The sequence below is a fragment of the Bemisia tabaci genome, chromosome 1 (genome assembly GCF_918797505.1).
Source record: "Bemisia tabaci chromosome 1, PGI_BMITA_v3".
NCBI classification, from domain to species: Eukaryota; Metazoa; Arthropoda; class Insecta; order Hemiptera; family Aleyrodidae; genus Bemisia; species Bemisia tabaci.
In genome coordinates this window covers 35321460-35342292 of record NC_092793.1, presented here as the reverse complement: position 1 = coordinate 35342292, position 20833 = coordinate 35321460, and the positions used below count along the sequence as shown (strand labels likewise).

The 20833-nt window shown below is 39.9% G+C and overlaps 1 protein-coding gene across 13 annotated transcripts in view; it reads left to right on the top strand.

Moving 5' to 3' along the window:
- Positions 1–20833, top strand: part of LOC109042363 (uncharacterized) — a 270886-nt gene that overhangs the window by 56575 nt on the left and 193478 nt on the right. For 11 of the 13 annotated variants that reach the window (XR_011899858.1, XM_072300324.1, XM_072300329.1 and 8 more), the window contains exon 2: positions 7795–7896. Coding sequence is in view for 11 of the 13 variants with exons in the window: in XM_072300324.1 (XP_072156425.1) it covers positions 7795–7896 (102 nt within the window). In the remaining 2 variants the exon portion in view is untranslated. Of the gene's footprint in view, positions 1–6067; positions 6246–7794; positions 7897–20833 lie in introns of those variants that run through there. The other 2 variants (XM_072300328.1, XM_072300353.1) reach the window with 2 other exon arrangements.

The window sequence follows — 20833 nt, the reverse complement described above, 5'->3', positions numbered from 1 at the left end:
GTTTCTTTCCGCTCAGTATGGAAACTGTATATTTGTCTTCGAGCGGAAAGCTCGGCAGTCTCGGTTTTGATGACATTAGAAAACCTCGAGCTTATAACAGTATTCACGTGTTCACTCTGAAATCTTTTCAGTGAACAGAATCTAACATACGTAAAGATAGTTTAGATTTCCCTTTTTGAGGAAATGAGACAACCTCGTGCTTATTATAGTATTAGGTAGGAACTGGAATCTTTTCAGTAAACGGAATCACACCAAAAAGACTCCCTTGTAAAAGTGACCCACCAAGCTATAAATATAAATATTCGTCGCCCAAAATACGATGATATCACACAAGGTAGACGTCAAGTAAAGTTCATGAATATAAATTTTAAGTTTCTCCTCCCTTCAACATTATTACCGGAAAAACGCAAATTATAGACAAAAAAAAAATAAGTTAAAAAAGGGATACAAATTTATCATTTTTCTTTGTACACTTGTACCACAAAAAAATCAATAAATTTGTATCGCTTTTTTAAATTATTTTTTTTTTGTCTATAATTTGCGTTTTTCCGGTAATAATGTCGAAGGGAGGAGAAACTTAAACTTTATATTCATTAACTTTACTTGGCGTCTACCTTGTGTGATATCATCGTATTTTGGGCGACGAATAATTGTATTTTTACCTTGGCGGGTCATTTTTACACGGAAGTGTTTTTGGTGTGATATCATGAAGTTTATCGTATAAATGATCACAAACAAATAAAAGGAACAGAATGGTCTGATTTTTATACATTTATTTCGTTTTCAATTTAAGAGAGATTTGAAAACTTCTGCAGTGTCTGATAGGGTAGGTATTGATGAGCACTTGAAAGGTACCTAATTAATGAAATATAATGTAATTTCTTGACATTTTTAAAGCAAATTTTTAATAAAAATGTTGGCCCGAATTTTAGCACCTTCCTCGACTCGAGACCTCGTTTGGATCACCTCCAACTTTCCTCAAGTGACTTGCGCTGCAGGAAGTCTCGAGATTTTCGTAAGGGAGGTCCTTGCGTCCCTTTAGGGAGGTCTGAGGAAACTTTAAAAAAAGTGATGATTCTTTTTTCTGGCTGTAATGATTATTCACCAGGTGGGCGAGAAAAAAAAGCGTAGAAGGAAATTTTTTCTCATTGTCTTGATTCTCCTTCTTTTTCTAGAAACATTTCCATAAATTTATGCTATTTTTCCCTTTAAAGAGAGACTTGAGGTCATGAATGTCCACTTTCATCCGAGCTATTGATAATTCATCAAGTCATACTGAGTCGCTGTATTCTTATTTCTTTTTCAAAAAAGACTTGAGGGAACTCCAGTTTTACTTCTGAAATGACTTGAGTGACACGCTTTTGGAAACGACATAATTATGCCTTCATTGCCATTTACGCACTTATTTCGTCAAAAAAGACGTGAGTGGTCTGCGGCTTTTTGACTCATAAACCTATGTACTTTCTGACAAGAAAAGACGTGCGTGGCTTTCAGTTAATGTTCTAAAATGGCTTAAGGGGGATTTTTTTTTAAACGAGCTATGTCATCCGATCCTGTATTTTTATTGTTGAAGTAAAATGTACAAACTTGTTGTTGTTGTTGTTGTTGTTGATGTTGTTTTTTTTTTTTTTTTTTTTTTTTTTTTTTTTTAACATGACTTGAGAGTCTCGCTATTCCAAAACGACGTAAGTCCTGATTGGTCCGTAGTTAAACTACCCAACACTGTATTTTCAGTTTTTTAGTGAGAAAAATTTCTGAGTAACTCATTATTCCTCCATTCTTTTCTCTCATCTCTAGGTGCCTCTCTACAAAATAAACACAACAATTAACACATCGAATCAAACGTGACCATACTTTTTCAGTAAAATGAAGCCAAGAAAGGATAAACAATGGATCTCAGATTCCTTACAACTGAGAAATGAGTCTCAGAGGAACATACTTAAAAATAATTTCCACTGGTTAGGCCTCCAAAGAAATGAACTCCTTGAGAAAATTAGAATTTACCTATCAGGCAAAATCCAGTGATAGCATGGGTACCTGGTATTGCTAAAATAGTGATGAACTATTTGAAAGCATGCAAAAAGACACTAACAAAAATATGGACACGCATCCTTTGACGTAGATCAATTTTGTCCGTCAAAAAAAATCATTTGATTGAGGAATTCAAATGTTTCTGAGGAGAGAGAAAGAGATCACTTTTAATTTCTGAGCACCTTCACCAAACTTATTATAGCAAAGCAGGGACTCAAACGGAAATGCTTGTTTCAAGTGAAGGTTGACAAGGAGCTTAAAAGATAAACTCTGTGCTCTGGAAGAAGGAAAGTTGTAAAGCATGATGTCATAAATACTCACAGGAAATTGAACTCTTTCCACGCGATATTGTAGAAGATTTGAAGGATGAGAGGGTATATGGATAAGAGAATTCAGAGGCTGATGTGTTGCGTTGAAATTGACAGCTGTGAAAAATCAATTCCGTGTTCAGTATCTTTTTTTTTTTTTTTTTTTCTTTTTTTTTTTTTTTTTCTTTTTTTAATTTTGTGATGAGGGGAAAAAATTGCTACAGTGCCCCCATCATGAGGGTCGCCAAAACGCCCAAACAGCTTGCGTATCTGATACTGACTCGCCCTTTCTTTAAGTATGGGATACGCAAGCTGCACGGTCAGATTGTATGTTGGAACAAACACTTGTTACCGATGCCACGAAGAAGGACACCACCAGAGGGAATTTAAAAGTTTGCAAGAATACAGTAAATGCTGCAGACGGTGCAAACAAGAAGGCCACTTTGTGGTGAACTGTACACGGGATCAGAGTCAAAACAGTCAAGGAAACCAATCTGTGTTCAGTATCTGGAAGATGAAGAAACATATCATCGTCATAGTCACAAATCAGTTTAATACAGTGTCGAGTGCTAAACATTGACTCAATAGAACTTGCGCTTGTGAAAACCAGCTGCCAACTCGACGAATCACAATCAAGTGAGGGTATCGTTTATGATGTTTGATAAGTTACCTGAGAGAAAGAGATATTCCTTCGCTATAAATCCCATGTAGATAGCAGGAATGAAATAATAAAGCATGGGGTTTTATGGCTAGTACCTAGTTGAGATTGAGACGCGGATGTTTGGATGTGAAACACCATCAACTTTTTCCGGAGAATAGGTAAACCACGCACTTCCGAAAATTTCCACTCAGAATTCATGATGGAATAAAGGTACATGATGATGATGAAAATAAGTAAAAGAAAACAAAGGCTTGGTCAAGGCATAGCAACAGCATAAAGGGGCTTTGGGTCTGTAGTCTGTATCAGCTGTTTCCTCAAAGACGATGGGGGTTCAGTGGAAGCTTCAAGTGCTTGAACTATGATTATTTAGGACTAAATCACATACAGGGTGTCTCACGAAAAACGAGCCACCTTGAATATCTGCCGAACGCGTCGGAATTTCGAAAAACGGTAAAAGACGTGTTCGTTTATATCGAGGGGGACACCTTTTGGCGTATTCGACATTTTCCCAAACCGCGGGAGGGGCGCGGGGCGGGGGGTGCCCCACCCGTAAGTCGAAATTTTCAAATGGCACCCCTACTTTTTTATTTCAGAAATCATTTCTACGCAAAAAAACAAGCCACCCTGTCCAAACCGAATGTAAATCGGACAATATTTCAGTGATTGACAGAGTTTGAAACATTTTTTTCATGCTCTTTTCAAAAATTTCCCACGCCCAATGGAATTGCTGTATCAAACCAAACTCTCCGCCAAAAAAATTCTTAAACATTGCACTTTCGATGAAAAAAAAAAATCTGCTGCACTCGAAATCTGGGGCACGCGGAGCCCTTCTTTGCGACATAAAAATTCGTTATACCGAACGTTTCCGAGGGGCGCTCATCGGGAGGGTGTAGTATGTTTTAGACAAGAATTATTAATCTTTTTTCTGAAGCATAAGAAACCGTGTCCATGAAGAAGCAGGTAAGTAGAAAAACAACGCACCGCGGAAAAATAGCGTCCTCAGAAGTATCAAGGTCCGGCTCAAGTCATTGACCACCCCCCCCCCCCCCCCAAAAAAAAGCTAATCCATTTGTTTTTCTACTTAACTGCTTCTTCATGGACACGGTTTCTTATGCTTCAGAAAAAAGATTAATAATTCTTGTCTAAAACTTACTACTCCCTCCCGATGAGCGCCCCTCGGAAACGTTCGGTATAACGAATTTTTATGTCGCAAAGAAGGGCTCCGCGTGTCCCAGATTTCGAGTGCAGCAGATTTTTTTTTTTTTTTTTTTTTTTTTTTTTTTTTTTTTTTTTATCGAAAGTGCAATGTTTAAGAATTTTTTTGGCGGAGAGTTTGGTTTGATACAGCAATTCCATTGGGCGTGGGAAATTTTTGAAAAGAGCATGAAAAAAATGTTTCAAACTCTGTCAATCACTGAAAAATTGTCCGAATTACATTCGGTTTGGACAGGGTGGCTTGTTTTTTTGCGTAGAAATGATTTCTGAAATTAAAAACTAGGGGTGCCATTTGAAAATTTCGACTTACGGGTGGGGCACCCCCCGCCCCGCGCCCCTCCCGCGGTTTGGGAAAATGTCGAATACGCCAAAAGGTGTCCCCCTCGATATAAACGAACACGTCTTTTACCGTTTTTCGAAATTCCGACGCGTTCGGCAGATATTCAAGGTGGCTCGTTTTTCGTGAGACACCCTGTATAAGAACATATGAACTACAGAGAAAAAGAATTAATAACTTTAAAACGATTACAATCCACACGATTTTTGACAATAATTGACACTAAACACCTGTGATAACAATAACAAAACCACGAATGCCCGCCGTGCCGTAATTGCGCATGCGGACTCTAGTGTCAGAAATAACTTACGACCCGGGTAGAGTACCTATACTAAGAGAGTATGGCCACTGGGTCCCATGGAGAGGCTTAGGACCCAAAAATGGCGGTGCTTTGTTTTGGTTTTTTGAGGATGGGAGGGGGGTCATTGCCAACTTTTGACGGTTATCACCAACCGCACTTGCTGCCAACCTTACTTCATCTGAGATCATTTTTCTCAAAAATTGCACACGATTAGCCTTAAAAATATGTAAAAAAGTCGCAATAGTGCATTTGGGTAAAGTTCTCGTTACGATAAGCAAAGACAACTACATTTTGAATCATTTTGCATTACATTAACTTTATGGGCGTCCGCCATTTTTGGGTCCTAAGGGCTCCATTCAGCCTAAGATGACTGAGCCAATCAGAGGTGGTAACTCCAGTGGCCATACTCTCTCAATATAGGTACTCTAGACCCGGGAACTTATGAAAGAAGCTGCTAAACTTTAATTTGACGCACTTTTCCGTGATAGTTATATTCCGAATAAATTCCCAAATTGTTCTTTTATTGACACTGAAAGAGTTTATTCAAGTGTCTTTGTTTTGGTTTGATAAAAAAAAAGCGCGCTAACAGTGAGAATCGGCAGCTATATCCAGGCCAGGAGTTCTAGAAAACGGAGCAAGTCCGGTAGCCTTTTATGATCTTTAAAACGTCATATCTCCGTTAATAATAAGTTTTGAAAGATCAGACACCAAAAGGTATGGCCTTTGAATCTTGAAGAATCATCATGCCAAATTTCAGCATGATCCTTTGAGCAGTTTTTTTGCTACAGGGGGGCAAAAGTTAAAAAGCAGCGAAAATCGGCAATTCCTCATATTTTCTGTGTATTATACCGTCTGCCGACGGTTATCGGGCTATCGCTCCGCGTGAGTGTGGTTGCTGCAGAGTCGTTTGAAGGCGTTCTCCGGTCTTACTCTGGGAGACTTAATTCAGTTGTTCTCCTTATATTTATATTTTTAGCTTGGCGGGGAGATCTACCGCTCTCCGTGATTTAAGAAGCGTAGAGATAGTGTGAATTTCGCTTTCACTCGTGTTTGAATACTGCGTACCCAAGTCTGAGCGAAGACTTTGAATCTCCCGCCGTCTGTCAAGTACCGTCACTTACCGATAGATGGTAGCACACATTCCAACTCAGGTCCGGTCCATTCCCATAGAGACCCCCACCGTTCCGCCTTTCGAGCTAAGTAGCTAACCACAATCTCGCTTCTGTAATGACTTGCAGGTTTTTGTTTTGCTAGTCACCGATCAAGTTTAGTTCAAAGTTCTTTCTGAGTTTCTTCTTGTGAAGTGAATGTATTTTATCAACAAAGGGCTTACTCACCACAACTGCTTCACCTTGGTGAGATTTTTCCAATTCACTTCTTCGGACGATTGTGGTAATTCCATACAACTGACTCCCCTGATCATCAAAGATCTTTCTACTTATAGCTTAAAGTAGTATCTTTATCATGGGTACTCAAGAACAAGCACAACAGATTGTTGAAACTTCCATCCAATGTGATATTTATGATGAATTTTATAAACAAGGTGAAAAGCACGAAGACTGCGCGGAACAAATTAAGAAAGGGTATCAACGATGAAACGCATATTAAAAAGGAGCACACCACGCTCATCCAATGTGATCTTTGTGATGACTTTTATATGGAGGGAGAGAATCATGAGAAATCTCCCGAACATGTTGAAAAGATGTCCACCATACAGGGTTATCCAAAAGTCACTGACCACCCCTGTAACTTTTTTCCAAATTGAGATAGAAGTTTGAAACTTTGGCAATGTTCTTCGGTCTAAAGTAGCAACTTTTTGGTCCCCTAAAAATTTGGGGGGGGGGGGGCTAACTTTTTTTTTTCAAATGGCAACCCCCCCTTTGTGATACCTCATTCGAAAGATAATAAAAAAAGAAAATTTTTGGCGCAAACCGCAGGTCAAAATAATGATTTTTGACAAAATGGCGGCCGGTCAAAGTTCAAAATGGCGGAAATCTGACATCTCCGTTATTTTTTGACAGATTGGCGTTAAACTCGGAATCTTAGAGTATTTTGAGACGAGAAAAACGATTCTGGCATTGGTTTTCCAGAAAAGTCGGTCCTTTTCAAAATGGCGGCCTAGCGCGGGAAGTGGATATTTAGGCTGCTTTCGTTGGATTTGCATGAAACTTGGTAGCTGGAGGTATTTCGACACAAGAAGAACGAATCTTTCATCGGATTTCTGAAATTCCGACAAATTTCAAAATGGCGGCGGGAAAATGGCGGGAAATCAGTTTTACGGCTGTCAACCGATGGATTCGCATGAAATTCGATATCGATTATTTAGTAATTCAACAATCTAATGAAAGATTCCTTTTTATCCAGCCAAAACCACCAGGATATCGAATTTCATGCGAATCCATCGGTAAACAGCCGTAAACTGATTTCCCGCCATTTTCCCGGATTCCCATTCACCCTTACGGATAAATTAAGCTACGTAATTCATCACGTCATGCTGAAAAAAGCCCTCGCACAAGGTTTGAAACTCCTCAGAATCAACCGGGCCATCAAAATCCGCCAGGCTCCTTTCTAAGCACCGTTCATCGAGCTGAACGCCCGGTTGAGACGGGAGGCTATCAATCCGTTCCACCAAACGCTCCTGAAACTATGCAGCAACGCTTGCTACCGAAAATTTATCGAGAACCCGTTGAAGCGAAAGAATATTCAGTTGAGTACAAACAGCAGACAGCTATGGAAAGCCATCTCACAGGTCGATTTCATCGATCGCACAATTTTCGACGAAGAGTTGGTTGCAATCAATTTACGAGGAACAGAGGTTGTTATAGACAGACCCATGATAGTTGGTTTGATGTTTAAGCGCCTGGATGAATGTTTTCGTGATCTCTTTCCTCCTTTGTTCATTCATAATTTTAGAACCCAACCTTTTTCGTTATTTTTTCAGACGGATCCTAATACAGCTTTTTTGAGGGCAGCGCGTGCTGGGCAATTGGACAAAATCATAGAGCTTCTTGACTCGGGAATCGAAATCGACACATCTAATAGCGTGAGTACACTCATTACATTTATGTTTGGAAGTGTGAATGTACAACATCATGGCAGTAACACTTTATGTATATTGTTGTCTTATTGTTTAGCCAGTATGATTTTAAAATGCAGTTTCCAACTCACGTTAAAATAAATGTATTTATTCAGATTGTCAAAGCTTTTTGGAATTGGTCGTTGTCAGGACTTAGCTGAGAAAAACGATTCAAGACTAAACTTACATGACTGTTTGGCAAGCTACGTTTGTACTAATATTACTCAGAGTAAGTTATGTGTAGCGTTTAATCGTTTTTCGCTGTGAAGTCTTGACGATGGCCAAGGTCAAATTTGACAACCTAAATAAATACATTAACTTTACTGTGAGTTAAAAACTTCATTTTAATCCATAGCACCGCCTACCCAATAACACAACATTTTCTTTAATATATGAATAATAACATTCGTGAAAAATTGATTACGCGAAATTAAATGCAATAATTGTATCGAGGTATTCTTTTAGTCTTAGGGAGAAGTACCTAAATGAAGTTTTCATCTGTTACCTCCAACGCCTCATTATTCGCCGTCACGCCCGTTGCAAGACTATAGACGCAAAAAACGCTCATTTGCGTGAGGCATCCACCTAAGAGGCGGCAAAACCCTACGCCTCGTTCTTTTTTTAAAATGGGAGAGGAAAAATACTGAAACAGGGATGGACAAAAGTGAAATGATGTTAAAAACTTCTACATACATCTTGTCAAATCATAATAATAATAATCCTGGTACGAAGGATAACGATCCTGTGGAACTTCCCTATTAGAACCGATAGAGCTGTTGAGGCAAACAGACTGGACATCATTCTACGTAGGAAGGGGCAAACCTGTCTGCTGATTGACGTTTCTATTTCAGCAGACAGGAACATTGCGAAAAAGGAAGCTGAGAAGAAACTAAAGTATAAACATCTAAAAATCGAAATCAGTAGAATGTGAAAGACCAAAACCAGAGTCATTCTGCTGTGTGATCGGAGCCACCGGAGCAGTTTCCAAAGACTGCACTGAATTGAAGTACGAAATCCCTGGAAAGCATTCGCTAGTATTAGCCCAGAAGTCTGCTGTGTTAGGCACTACCGCCCGCAAGTAATCAGCCATCTGCAGTCGTTTAGTCAGGGGGCATACGTAACCCCGTGTGCAGATTCGTGAAGGCATATTGTGTGATACATCAATCTCTTCGTTTTGATGTCTAGAAAAAGAAAATCGATGATGGCTATCTCAAATTTCATACAAACCCCCCCCCCCAAATTCAAGATGGCGGCCAAAATGGCGGTTTTGGGGTAAACAAATTTAAAGTTTGCAAATACGTCGTGTCGGGTGTCGTTTCTTATGTATTTTTGATCGTAGAATCCGAATTTTCAGTCAAAAGTTAGCCTAAAGGTCATTTTTAGGCCAAAATCCAAGATGGCGTCCAAAAATACCTCGTACGGGTACTAATTTGCCTACTCGGGTCTACATGCATTGTGAGGTATCAATTATTAGGTTTTCAGGGTTGTAGAGTCCGAAAATGAGGTCCATTTTCCGCTGCGGCTCTCAAGAAGCCCTAAAATCAAAGATGGCGCCCAAAATGGCCGCCGGTCTTGCGGATGAAACTGCCATTTAAGGCAGCTATAACAAACAATACGTTCAAAATTAAGTTTCTTGGGTCAAGAAGTTCGAATAGGAGATCAGATGTTTACTCCTACAAAAAATTAAGCCTCCGAATCGACAATCGCTGCCGACATTGTTGCCAGTTAAAGGCGCAGACCGGTAAATGACTGATATTAAGAGATTTGCCGAAGGAGGGGTTTCGATAAGGGCCGTTGTTGGGCCCATACCCTGAAATTCTTCAATTTCACGATTGTTTGCTCATTAAAAGTCTAAAGTTTGCGGAATATAAAATGATTTGGTCATTTCCGGTCTATTTAAGGGTCTAATACCGGCCTAAACATGAGACTAAAGGCCGATTTTGGCGAAAAATGCGGGTTTTTTTACATTCGACGTGACGCTGTTTCTTAACGATCCCATCATCGGAGGAGATTGTTGTCCTTCAAGTACGTTCATTAAGGATGTAAGATAGTCACTTTGCCCAATTTTCGTTGATGGCAAACCTTGCGCTCAGAGTTAAAACGATCTTCTTGGAATTTTCTTGTTTTTCATCATTATTTAAAATGGCATAAAAAGGGCGACTCATCTTAAACCAGAAATAGATTCATTGGTGGAAAATGTACGCAGCTGGTCATAACTGTCCTCCAAAAAATTAATGGATTAAAGCCTCCCCCCCCCCCAAAAAAAAGGAAAACCTGTGTTGCCATATTTTATTGCCTAACATCACAGAAAACCGCGTGATTATTTCAGTATTTGGAGGCTGTTCTTCGTAGAGCACATTTAGCAAAGCTCAAAACCCTTGATTTTTCATACGTTACGATTATTGATTATATAAATGCAATTATCCATCATTATTTTGTTTATTACATGTATGTATCTATAGAGACTCTTATCGTGGTGCGGCATTCCTACATATCATTGGTAAAAATCGAGAAAAATGCAACATTGAAACGGAAATGAGAATTCTACTATCATCGCGCTGAGAATGTTAGCCTTATCCAAAACTAAAAATTCATTGCAATAAAATGTGTAATATTGGTTAAAAGGCAAAACGACATAGAACATGTTCTTATCCGGGTGGTATTACCTGTGCAAAGTGGGCGATAGAGTCGTCAACTGCTGAGCTCATATTGCATCTTTCATTTGGTGCCTCACTCATTACAGACATAAGTCTGAGCCAGAAAAACTAAGCGTTTGCTAGATTAACATGCATGCGTCATTTCTCTAAAATTATGACATGGCAGCTCCAAACAAGAGGTTTGATGCAGGAGACAGGGAACCTGATGAAGAAGCAACTGATGAGGAAGCTGTTAGGTGGCTGGGCAGAAGTGAGGGAAACCAGGGTTTCAAATTATTTTTAGGAAGCAGAATTCTGATCGATCGCAGGCAATAAGAATGGCGGGGGGCAGGGATTGTCAGGGTGGTGAAAAATCAGCATTAAGCACTCGTGATTCTGACACATGGCTTACTTTTTTTTCGGATCTCAGATCACGGTCAATGATTCAAAGTTGCACCTTCGTTTGTAAATATCGTGTACAAAATTCGTAAGATAATAGGCCACCTACAAACCCAAAATTTTAAAGCAATTATCACTAACACAAAATATAATCTACTTGCATCTCTGAATACTGTTGTTGCGTCACCGTTACCATAGAAATGCAGTTTTTGACCATCTTTTCAGTGTGCATCAGAATGGTAGCTTGAGTGGATTTGGATTGTCCTTGCTTCGTACATTTCCTACTTTATCATCCCTTTGAAGTCAAGATATTCTCAGTCTCTTATGTTCAGTATTTGTCATTTCAGTATCTGTCATTAAACTACGTGTGTTCTGTAAGTCAATTGTATTATTTCTTATGGTATTATTGCACTAAAGCTCATGTTCTTAGCATGAGATTGGAAGGGGAGATAACCTCATCTTTTTTGGAATAAAACATGGAGAAACATTTTGGTGCCGTGACCAGGATTATACACAACGCAGGGGTGTCTCAAATGTATTTCTGATGGAATATTATTGAAATGATCATAGCGTGATGGTGGATTATTGCAATTAGCTGATTAAAAGTAATCTTAAATGATTTGCAAGGATTGCTCGACAATTTGGCAATGTCGCAATGATTATTTAGTGGCCTATTTTCATTGAGATAGTAAGTCAGCTGTTTTTGATATTTATGTGGTTATTCACCGATATGAACTGAGTTCGTCGAGACTCATCGGTGAAACTTGCAACTTATCAGCTGTTGACTTTTTTTTGAGCTTGGGAGTTGATTTCAGAGAAAACCAGTGGCACCATCGTGTTTCTCCCGAACTTTTACGTAAGAATCAACAGTCAAATCGCAAATTCCTCACATATGCGAAATCTCCAGTATCCATCATTATTTTGTTTATTACATGTAAGTATCTGTAGAGGTTCCCATCGTGGCGCGGCATTCGCACATATCATCGGTAAAAATCGAGAAAAATCCTAGTTGGCCGAGGATTTCAGCCACTTTCTCGGAATATGCGCATTCTGAAATAAATATGTAAGACTCGAATTACAGTTGTTTCTCCATGTTTTATTCCAAAAAAGATTTAATTATAGACCTATAGGCCTATAATTAAATCTTTATTAATATAATTTATAGGCCTATAGATTAACTATAGGCCCCCCGCCATTCTTATTGCCTGCGATCGATCAGAATTCTGCTTCCTAAAAATAATTTGAAACCCTGGTTTCCCTCACTTCTGCCCAGCCACCTAACAGCTTCCTCATCAGTTGCTTCTTCATCAGGTTCCCTGTCTCCTGCATCAAACCTCTTGTTTGGAGCTGCCATGTCATAATTTTAGAGAAATGACGCATGCATGTTAATCTAGCAAACGCTTAGTTTTTCTGGCTCAGACTTATGTCTGTAATGAGTGAGGCACCAAATGAAAGATGCAATATGAGCTCAGCAGTTGACGACTCTATCGTCCACTTTGCACAGGTAATACCACCCGGATAAGAACATGTTCTATGTCGTTTTGCCTTTTAACCAATATTACACATTTTATTGCAATGAATTTTTAGTTTTGGATAAGGCTAACATTCTCAGCGCGATGATAGTAGAATTCTCATTTCCGTTTCAATGTTGCATTTTTCTCGATTTTTACCAATGATATGTAGGAATGCCGCACCACGATAAGAGTCTCTATAGATACATACATGTAATAAACAAAATAATGATGGATAATTGCATTTATATAATCAATAATCGTAACGTATGAAAAATCAAGGGTTTTGAGCTTTGCTAAATGTGCTCTACGAAGAACAGCCTCCAAATACTGAAATAATCACGCGGTTTTCTGTGATGTTAGGCAATAAAATATGGCAACACAGGTTTTCCTTTTTTTTTGGGGGGGGGGGAGGCTTTAATCCATTAATTTTTTGGAGGACAGTTATGACCAGCTGCGTACATTTTCCACCAATGAATCTATTTCTGGTTTAAGATGAGTCGCCCTTTTTATGCCATTTTAAATAATGATGAAAAACAAGAAAATTCCAAGAAGATCGTTTTAACTCTGAGCGCAAGGTTTGCCATCAACGAAAATTGGGCAAAGTGACTATCTTACATCCTTAATGAACGTACTTGAAGGACAACAATCTCCTCCGATGATGGGATCGTTAAGAAACAGCGTCACGTCGAATGTAAAAAAACCCGCATTTTTCGCCAAAATCGGCCTTTAGTCTCATGTTTAGGCCGGTATTAGACCCTTAAATAGACCGGAAATGACCAAATCATTTTATATTCCGCAAACTTTAGACTTTTAATGAGCAAACAATCGTGAAATTGAAGAATTTCAGGGTATGGGCCCAACAACGGCCCTTATCGAAACCCCTCCTTCGGCAAATCTCTTAATATCAGTCATTTACCGGTCTGCGCCTTTAACTGGCAACAATGTCGGCAGCGATTGTCGATTCGGAGGCTTAATTTTTTGTAGGAGTAAACATCTGATCTCCTATTCGAACTTCTTGACCCAAGAAACTTAATTTTGAACGTATTGTTTGTTATAGCTGCCTTAAATGGCAGTTTCATCCGCAAGACCGGCGCACACTGTGGTATTGGACCTGAAAAGCTGGCCAAAACTATTTATCACCAGATATCGCAGAGTTTTAAAAATATTTTACAATCAGTACTTCTTCTAAAGTGATAATATGCACAATTTAACCACCTAACACATCATATGACAATTTGCGGAGATTTTAAAGCGGATGGAAGAAGCCCTCCAAAAAGCCTTTAAAAGGACGCGAAGTATCGGACTAAAGCGGTGCATTTAGACGAGTTTCTCCTTCACCAATGGTCCACTTTTCGAAATAAGGACTCTCTATGACCCCATCAATGGTTTTTTTAAGAAACAGCGTAAGTCACTTCAAAATTTTTGACGCAACAGCCGATCTCTCACATTGAGGAGTAATTGTACATTTCTCAAAAAAATTAATATGAATCATTCTAGATATTAGATTTTTGACAGTTTTGAATCAAAATTAGTGCTAGTATGAAAATGCCGGGACCTCCATATGATGATTTGAGGATAACTTATAAGATAAAAATGAGTTTTATCATAATAATAACCATTGTAAGGACAGAAAGCACCCGTGAAAATGATTCATTTTGATAGGTTCCCTGACCCATGGTCCACATCTCGAAGTGAGGCCCATTACCTCTGAAATTTCCTTTTTTAATATAAAACAGCGTAAGTCACTGCGAAATTTGTAACAAAACCACATATCTCACTTATCGAGGTGCAATTGTATTATTTCTCAAAATGTAGGTTTTAAATCATTCCAGATATTTAAGTGTTAACAGTTTTGATGTAAATTGTAATAATACGTGAATATCATGCAGAAGGTATTTTCTATAAAAATTCGTGGGTAGTATATATACTCTGACCGCAGAAAATAAACGTTGATAATAATGGAATATTTAATTTTAATGATGTCCCTTTACAATCTGCTGGCTGAGGAAAAATCGTAAAATAACTTTTACGAGGCTTCAAAATGTGCCTCTCAGCGTAATTTCATGGTGCCAGAAGGCCATTTTTGAAGCCCCACCCCATGGCCGCATGGACTCAAATTTGTCTGTCAAAGTAAAACATGGCATAAATATGTCTATACGCAAGGATAATGCACGAAGAGATGGTTAGATAACGGATTAAACACTTTTGCAAGACTTTAAAGTGACCCTCTCATCCGCTTTCAAATTATTTTTTTTATCCCTCTTTCGGGGGCGCAGGGGCTAGAGAAAAAGGTTGCGCGACCAAATATCACCCAATTTGGTACTAAATGGGTCAGAGCTGTTGGAAAAATACAATTTCAGTTGTTAGTATCGACATAATTTTTCTCATTCATGTTTGTGAAAATCGCTCAAAAGTCCATCTTTAAGGTCAAAAATTTCAATTTCCTCAGTTTTCCTCAGTCTGTCACCCCTGAATCCTGAAAATACCCACTTTGGACTATAACATTCCGCATTAAACCGCTTGAGCGCAGTTGAGCGCAAAAAGAAATCGGACTCTGAATTTCGAAAAAAACGTTTACTTTTACATCACTTTTCAACCTCCTGTGAAAATCACTAAAAAAGGAAATTTCGAAAATACTGTGGTTAGCTGTGTAGAATATACCCCTAAAAATGTGTTGCATATCGCCGAACTTCCCTTTCATGGCCGCACAGTTGAGGTAAACTGATCGACGAGTAGCGCGCCGAAACATATCAAAATAATCGCTAAGAAATAGGTAAGTTCGTGGTCTCTTCGCGGGAAATTGAGCCACTCGAAAAATGGCACATACATGTCTACTATAGAGTCCCTTTATACCCAGAGTTACGACAACTCACTTTTGGTTGGGCCAGGATTGGGCTGAAAGTGGCCTAAAAAAAAATCCAATTCTGATTGGTTCTCGCTCATGGAGGCCGAAACTAGTGCACCAAGATGGCGGTACCTCGTATGTGAACAAGAATAATGAAAATATTACCTAATTGTGGTTTATCAAGAGTAAATTGTTATTGCCATCGGTCCAAAATGAAAATAGATTAAGAAATTATTCACAAACCAATCTCATTTTCTTTTTATTTGATCAATTTGTTGATGTTGTTGTTTCTGTGTGACAGACATCGAAGGATTCCTGATCCTTATCCCCCAATATCGTTCGTTTGAGTGCACTAGTTTCGGCCTCCATGGCCAGCCAAGGTCGGCTGCCAGTCAGCTGATAATTGAGTTGTCGTTACTCTGGGTATAAAGGGACTCTAGTCTACTAGGGTGAAAAACAGTGTAGATTTCGAATATCACATTCGTTTTCCAAAAAAAAAATATTTAAAATTGAGGTTTTGGCCAGGTTTTTCGGTCAAATACCACAGTGTGCGGCGGCCATTTTGGGCGCCATCTTTGATTTTAGGGCTTCTTGAGAGCCGCAGCGGAAAATGGACCTCATTTTCGGACTCTACAACCCTGAAAACCTAATAATTGATACCTCACAATGCATGTAGACCCGAGTAGGCAAATTAGTACCCGTACGAGGTATTTTTGGACGCCATCTTGGATTTTGGCCTAAAAATGACCTTTAGGCTAACTTTTGACTGAAAATTCGGATTCTACGATCAAAAATACATAAGAAACGACACCCGACACGACGTATTTGCAAACTTTAAATTTGTTTACCCCAAAACCGCCATTTTGGCCGCCATCTTGAATTTGGGGGGGGGGGGTTTGTATGAAATTTGAGATAGCCATCATCGATTTTCTTTTTCTAGACATCAAAACGAAGAGATTGATGTATCACACAATATGCCTTCACGAATCTGCACACGGGACATATGTTTTGTTACGTATGCCCCCTGACTAGTAGTGATAACCGCACCTACAACCCTTCCCGTTACAGGACGAAGGCGAACCAAGTGGTCCAAAGAAATGAACGAGCACACAGTGCGCTGCTACTTCGAAATCACACAGAACGAAACCACTGACCTACCCTATTGTGGAGATTTGCATAGAATGGTGCTTGAAAGGTTCCCTGAATTGAGGAGCAAGTCGATTCAGAACATATTGGACCGAAGGAGAAAAATTTTTGCCAATAAACTTCTCCTTGAGGCTGGCATAAATCGAATGAAGAGGAAGGTCGCCAACAAACTGCAGCTTAAAGAAACGGAGAGAATGAAACAAGGAAATTTGAGGTATGCTACCCTAGAAGTGGCTATCGCGGCGAGTTCGGCAGGATCCAGAAGCAGGAAGCAAGGACATTTGAGGGATGCTACCCTAGAAGTGGCTATCGCGGAGAGTTCGGCAGGATCCAGAGAAGTTGAGATGCGTGCTGCATTTTCGGAGAAAAGAGCAAGAGCTGAAAACCCAACCAGTCCGTTTCCCAAAGCCACAGAGGTGTTTGACAGTTCAAGGATCTAGAGCCTGCGAGTAGACCCAGACTCCCACGACTTTTCAATAAGCCGTTTACTGAAAAAATCATAGCTGAAACCAATGGCATACTAAGAAGCATCATTACTAGTGAAACGTCACTCCAAGAATTGCATACACTGCTTTTCGTGGGAGCTACGACAGCTCTGTTCCTCAATCACCAGAAAATCGATGGATTACAAGAAAGCAACGGTCATGGCAAAAAGAATAGGAGACCAGCATGGAAAGCCAGGATACAGAAGACAATCAAAGACCTCAGGAAGGATACAGGCATTCTTACCGAGTACTTAAGACCACACCCAAGCTAAAAAGTCGAAAAGATGGGTAAAAAACCTCTTGATTAGCTCAGGAGCGAGGATAATCCCACCGAAACAGATGTGTTAGATGTTCTAAAACAAAAATTACAAGTTTAAGCAGCGAAGCTAAAGAGGTACCAGAAGAGTAACATGCGCCAGGAACAAAATGGGTCATTCAAGAGAAGCCAAAGTGCATTTTTCAGAAGTTTGCAGCCTAAAGAAGCAGATGAAAACATTGGGCACGACAAAACGCCTAGCATCGAAATCACCAGGGATTTCTGGCAAGATATACAAGATGTATGGAGCAAACCAGTCACCCACAACAATAACGCTGAGTGGTTGGAGGAAGTTAAGTCCAAAGTTAACATCAAGGATGAAATGACAGAGCAAACGATAAGCGAAGCTGATGTTGAGAAAACCCTTAAAAAGATGCTGAACTGGAAAGCCCCTGGCCCCGACGAACTCCAAAATTTATGGTTGAAATCCTTCAAATCAGCGCACCAGCAACTTGCTCGGTGGTTTGGAAAAATCCCTCAAAGTGCGAAAGAGCTGTCAGCATTCCTAACAACTGGAATCACATTTAAAATACCCAAAACGAAGCGGTTCTCAGATGACCCTGCAAAGTATCGGCCCATCACCTGCCTTCCCACAGTGTAAAAGCTGTTAACGTCCGTAATTTCAGAGAAAATCTACAAACATCTTGAGCAGAATAAATTACTAGACAAAGAGCAGAAAGGATGTCGGAAAGGCTCAAGAGGGTGCAAAGAACAACTAACAATTGATGCGATAATTACTAAGACCGCTATTAACACAAAGGCACCTATTTTCACAGCCTGTATTGATTACCTAAACGCATTTGATAGCATTCCCCACTCCTGGTTGCTAGAGGTCCTCGAAATTTACGGTATCAATCCGAAACTCATATAATTCTTAGCACAGACTATGAGAAGCTGGATAACCGAGCTTTGTCTAAAGACACCCGGCCACAGCTAAAAATAGGGACGATTGACATCAGGCGCGGCATTTTCCAGGGGGACTGTCTGAGTCCCCTGTGGTTCTGCCTAGCCTTGAGTCCACTGACAAAGTTGCTCGGTAGTCTGAGGGTGGGGTGCAATTACGGAGATTGCAATATATCACACTTGTGGTACATGGATGATTTGAAATTGTTCTCCAGTCAAAAAGAGAACCTACACTTGATGTTAAATACAGTAGGAGAATTCAGTAGCGACATCCAGATGAAGTTCGGGCTCGATAAGTGTAAAATAAGGAGCATAGTCAAAGGTGTTTGTTCAGCTCACGAAGGTTATGAGCCTGCGGGACAAGAAGGGAAAATAGAAGGTATGCTTGAGAATGATCAGCACAAGTACCTGGGGTACATGCAAGCGAGAGAAATCCAGCATAATGATGCAAAACAACAAGTTTCTGATGATTATAAGCGAAGACTCAGGTCAATACTGAAATCTGAATTGTCCGCACGTATTACAGCGCTCGCGATCAATACGTATGCTACCTCACTGTTGACCTACACATTTGGCATTCTCAATTGGTCCAAAACTGAACTCAACGCCCCGGACATTGCAACGAGGAGGGAATTCCGGAAGTATCGTGCCCATCACCCTAGAAGCTGTGTTGAAAGGTTCCACTTGCCGCGAGTGGAAGGGGGCAGAGGGATCCTAAGTGCGATGCGCAGACACCATCAGCAAGTTTAGAATCTAAGGAAGTACTTTGTTGACAAAGCCAAAGAAAGCAAGTTGCATCAGGCCATTGCGCGTGCAGATAAAAACATCACGCCTCTGAATTTGAAGGATCATACCTTCAACCCAGTAGAAACGCTCCCAACCACAGAACAATCAATCGAGCAGTGGAAGGCCAAGCCTCTTTGAACTCCCCTTCCTCACTCAGGCCCATCGACCGTCTTACTCTCCTTCCTTACCCCGTCCATCGAGAGTCTTAAAAATGATTTCTTTAGAAAAGAGAGGATATCAAACTATTTTAATATGCTGCATTTGTCAATCCATGTGGTTTGCGAGAAGATCGGCTCCCTGCTGCAATTGCCATGCTTCTATCACGATGAGCATGTAAGAGGACGCGACCCTCTGGTATGTTTACCCTTCTAGTGGTATGGATAGTGCCGATGATTTATTTTAACCTTACTTTAATTGATTCTGATTCATTCATCCCAAATTACAAACTACTCTTACTCTCCTTCCTCACCCCGTCTTAAAATGATTTCTTTAGAATAGAGAGGATAAAACATGTATGAGAAGTTATAATATGATCTCTCTCATATGTATACAGGGTGGGCCAGAAGTCCCAGGACGGTCGGCTAACTTTTTAACGGTTCGAGATAGAAAAATGAAACTTTGGGAATGTTCCTATCTCAAAGGGGACCATCTTATGGGGGAGGGGGCGGGGGGCCCCCAACTTTTTTTTTTTCAAATGGCAACCCCTATCTTGTGATACCTCATTCGAAAGACCATGAAAAACTAAGAATTTTGGCGCAAACCGCAGATCAATATCTTAATTTTTGACCGAGTTATGATACTGTCAAAGGTCAAATTTGACCTATTTTCAAAAAATCACAACTCCGGTTCAAATTATCGTAAAGAAAAAAATAAAACGAGAAAATTTACTAAATTGTGTTCGCTTTTTTGTAAAAATTGCAGAAATCACTTCGAACTAATTTTAAGGGGGGGGGGGGGGTTCGGACCCCCAAATACGTCAATTCAAAGGTCATTCAATTTCCCCTCGAAATACGCCAATTTCCCCTAGATTTGCCTCCACATTATCTCAATAAGGTCAAAATCAGTTCAACATTACGTTGAGCAAGTCCCCAAAATTTCAGGAAAAGTTAAAAAAACGCAATTTAAGGTAATTAAATTTGACCGTTTAAATTGGGTTTTTTTTTCAACTTCCCTGAAATTTGGGGACTTGCCCAACGTAATGTTGAACTGATTTTGACCTTACTGAGATAATGTGGAGGCAAATCTAGGGGAAATTGGCTTATTTCGAGGGGAAATTGAATGACCTTTGAATTGACGTATTTGGGGGTCCGGACTCCCCCTTAAAATTAGTTCGATGTGATTTCTGCAATTTTCACAAAAAAGCGAACACATTTAGTAAATTTTCCCGTATTATTTTTTTCTTTACGATAATTTGAACCGGAGTTGTGATTTTTTGAAAATAGGTCAAATTTGACCTTTGACAGTATCATAACTCGGTCAAAAATTAAGATATTGATCTGCGGTTTGCGCCAAAATTCTTAGTTTTTCATGGTCTTTCGAATGAGGTATCACAAGATAGGGGTTGCCATTTGAAAAAAAAAGTTGGGGGCCCCCCGCCCCCTCCCTTAGGGGGGACCAAAATTTTGACTCCCCCATAAGATGGTCCCCTTTGAGATAGGAACATTCCCATAGTTTCATTTTTCTATCTCGAACCGTTAAAAAGTTAGCCGACCGTCCTGGAACTTCTGGCCCACCCTGTATACACATATACAGGGTGTTTCAGACCACCCGTACCAGGCCTTTTTCTCAGTTGGTATAGGTCGTACGAAGTCGGAGACCGCGGGGTTGAATAGGGAATTGACCTCAAGGAATCCGAATTTCGTGATCCCGAAACC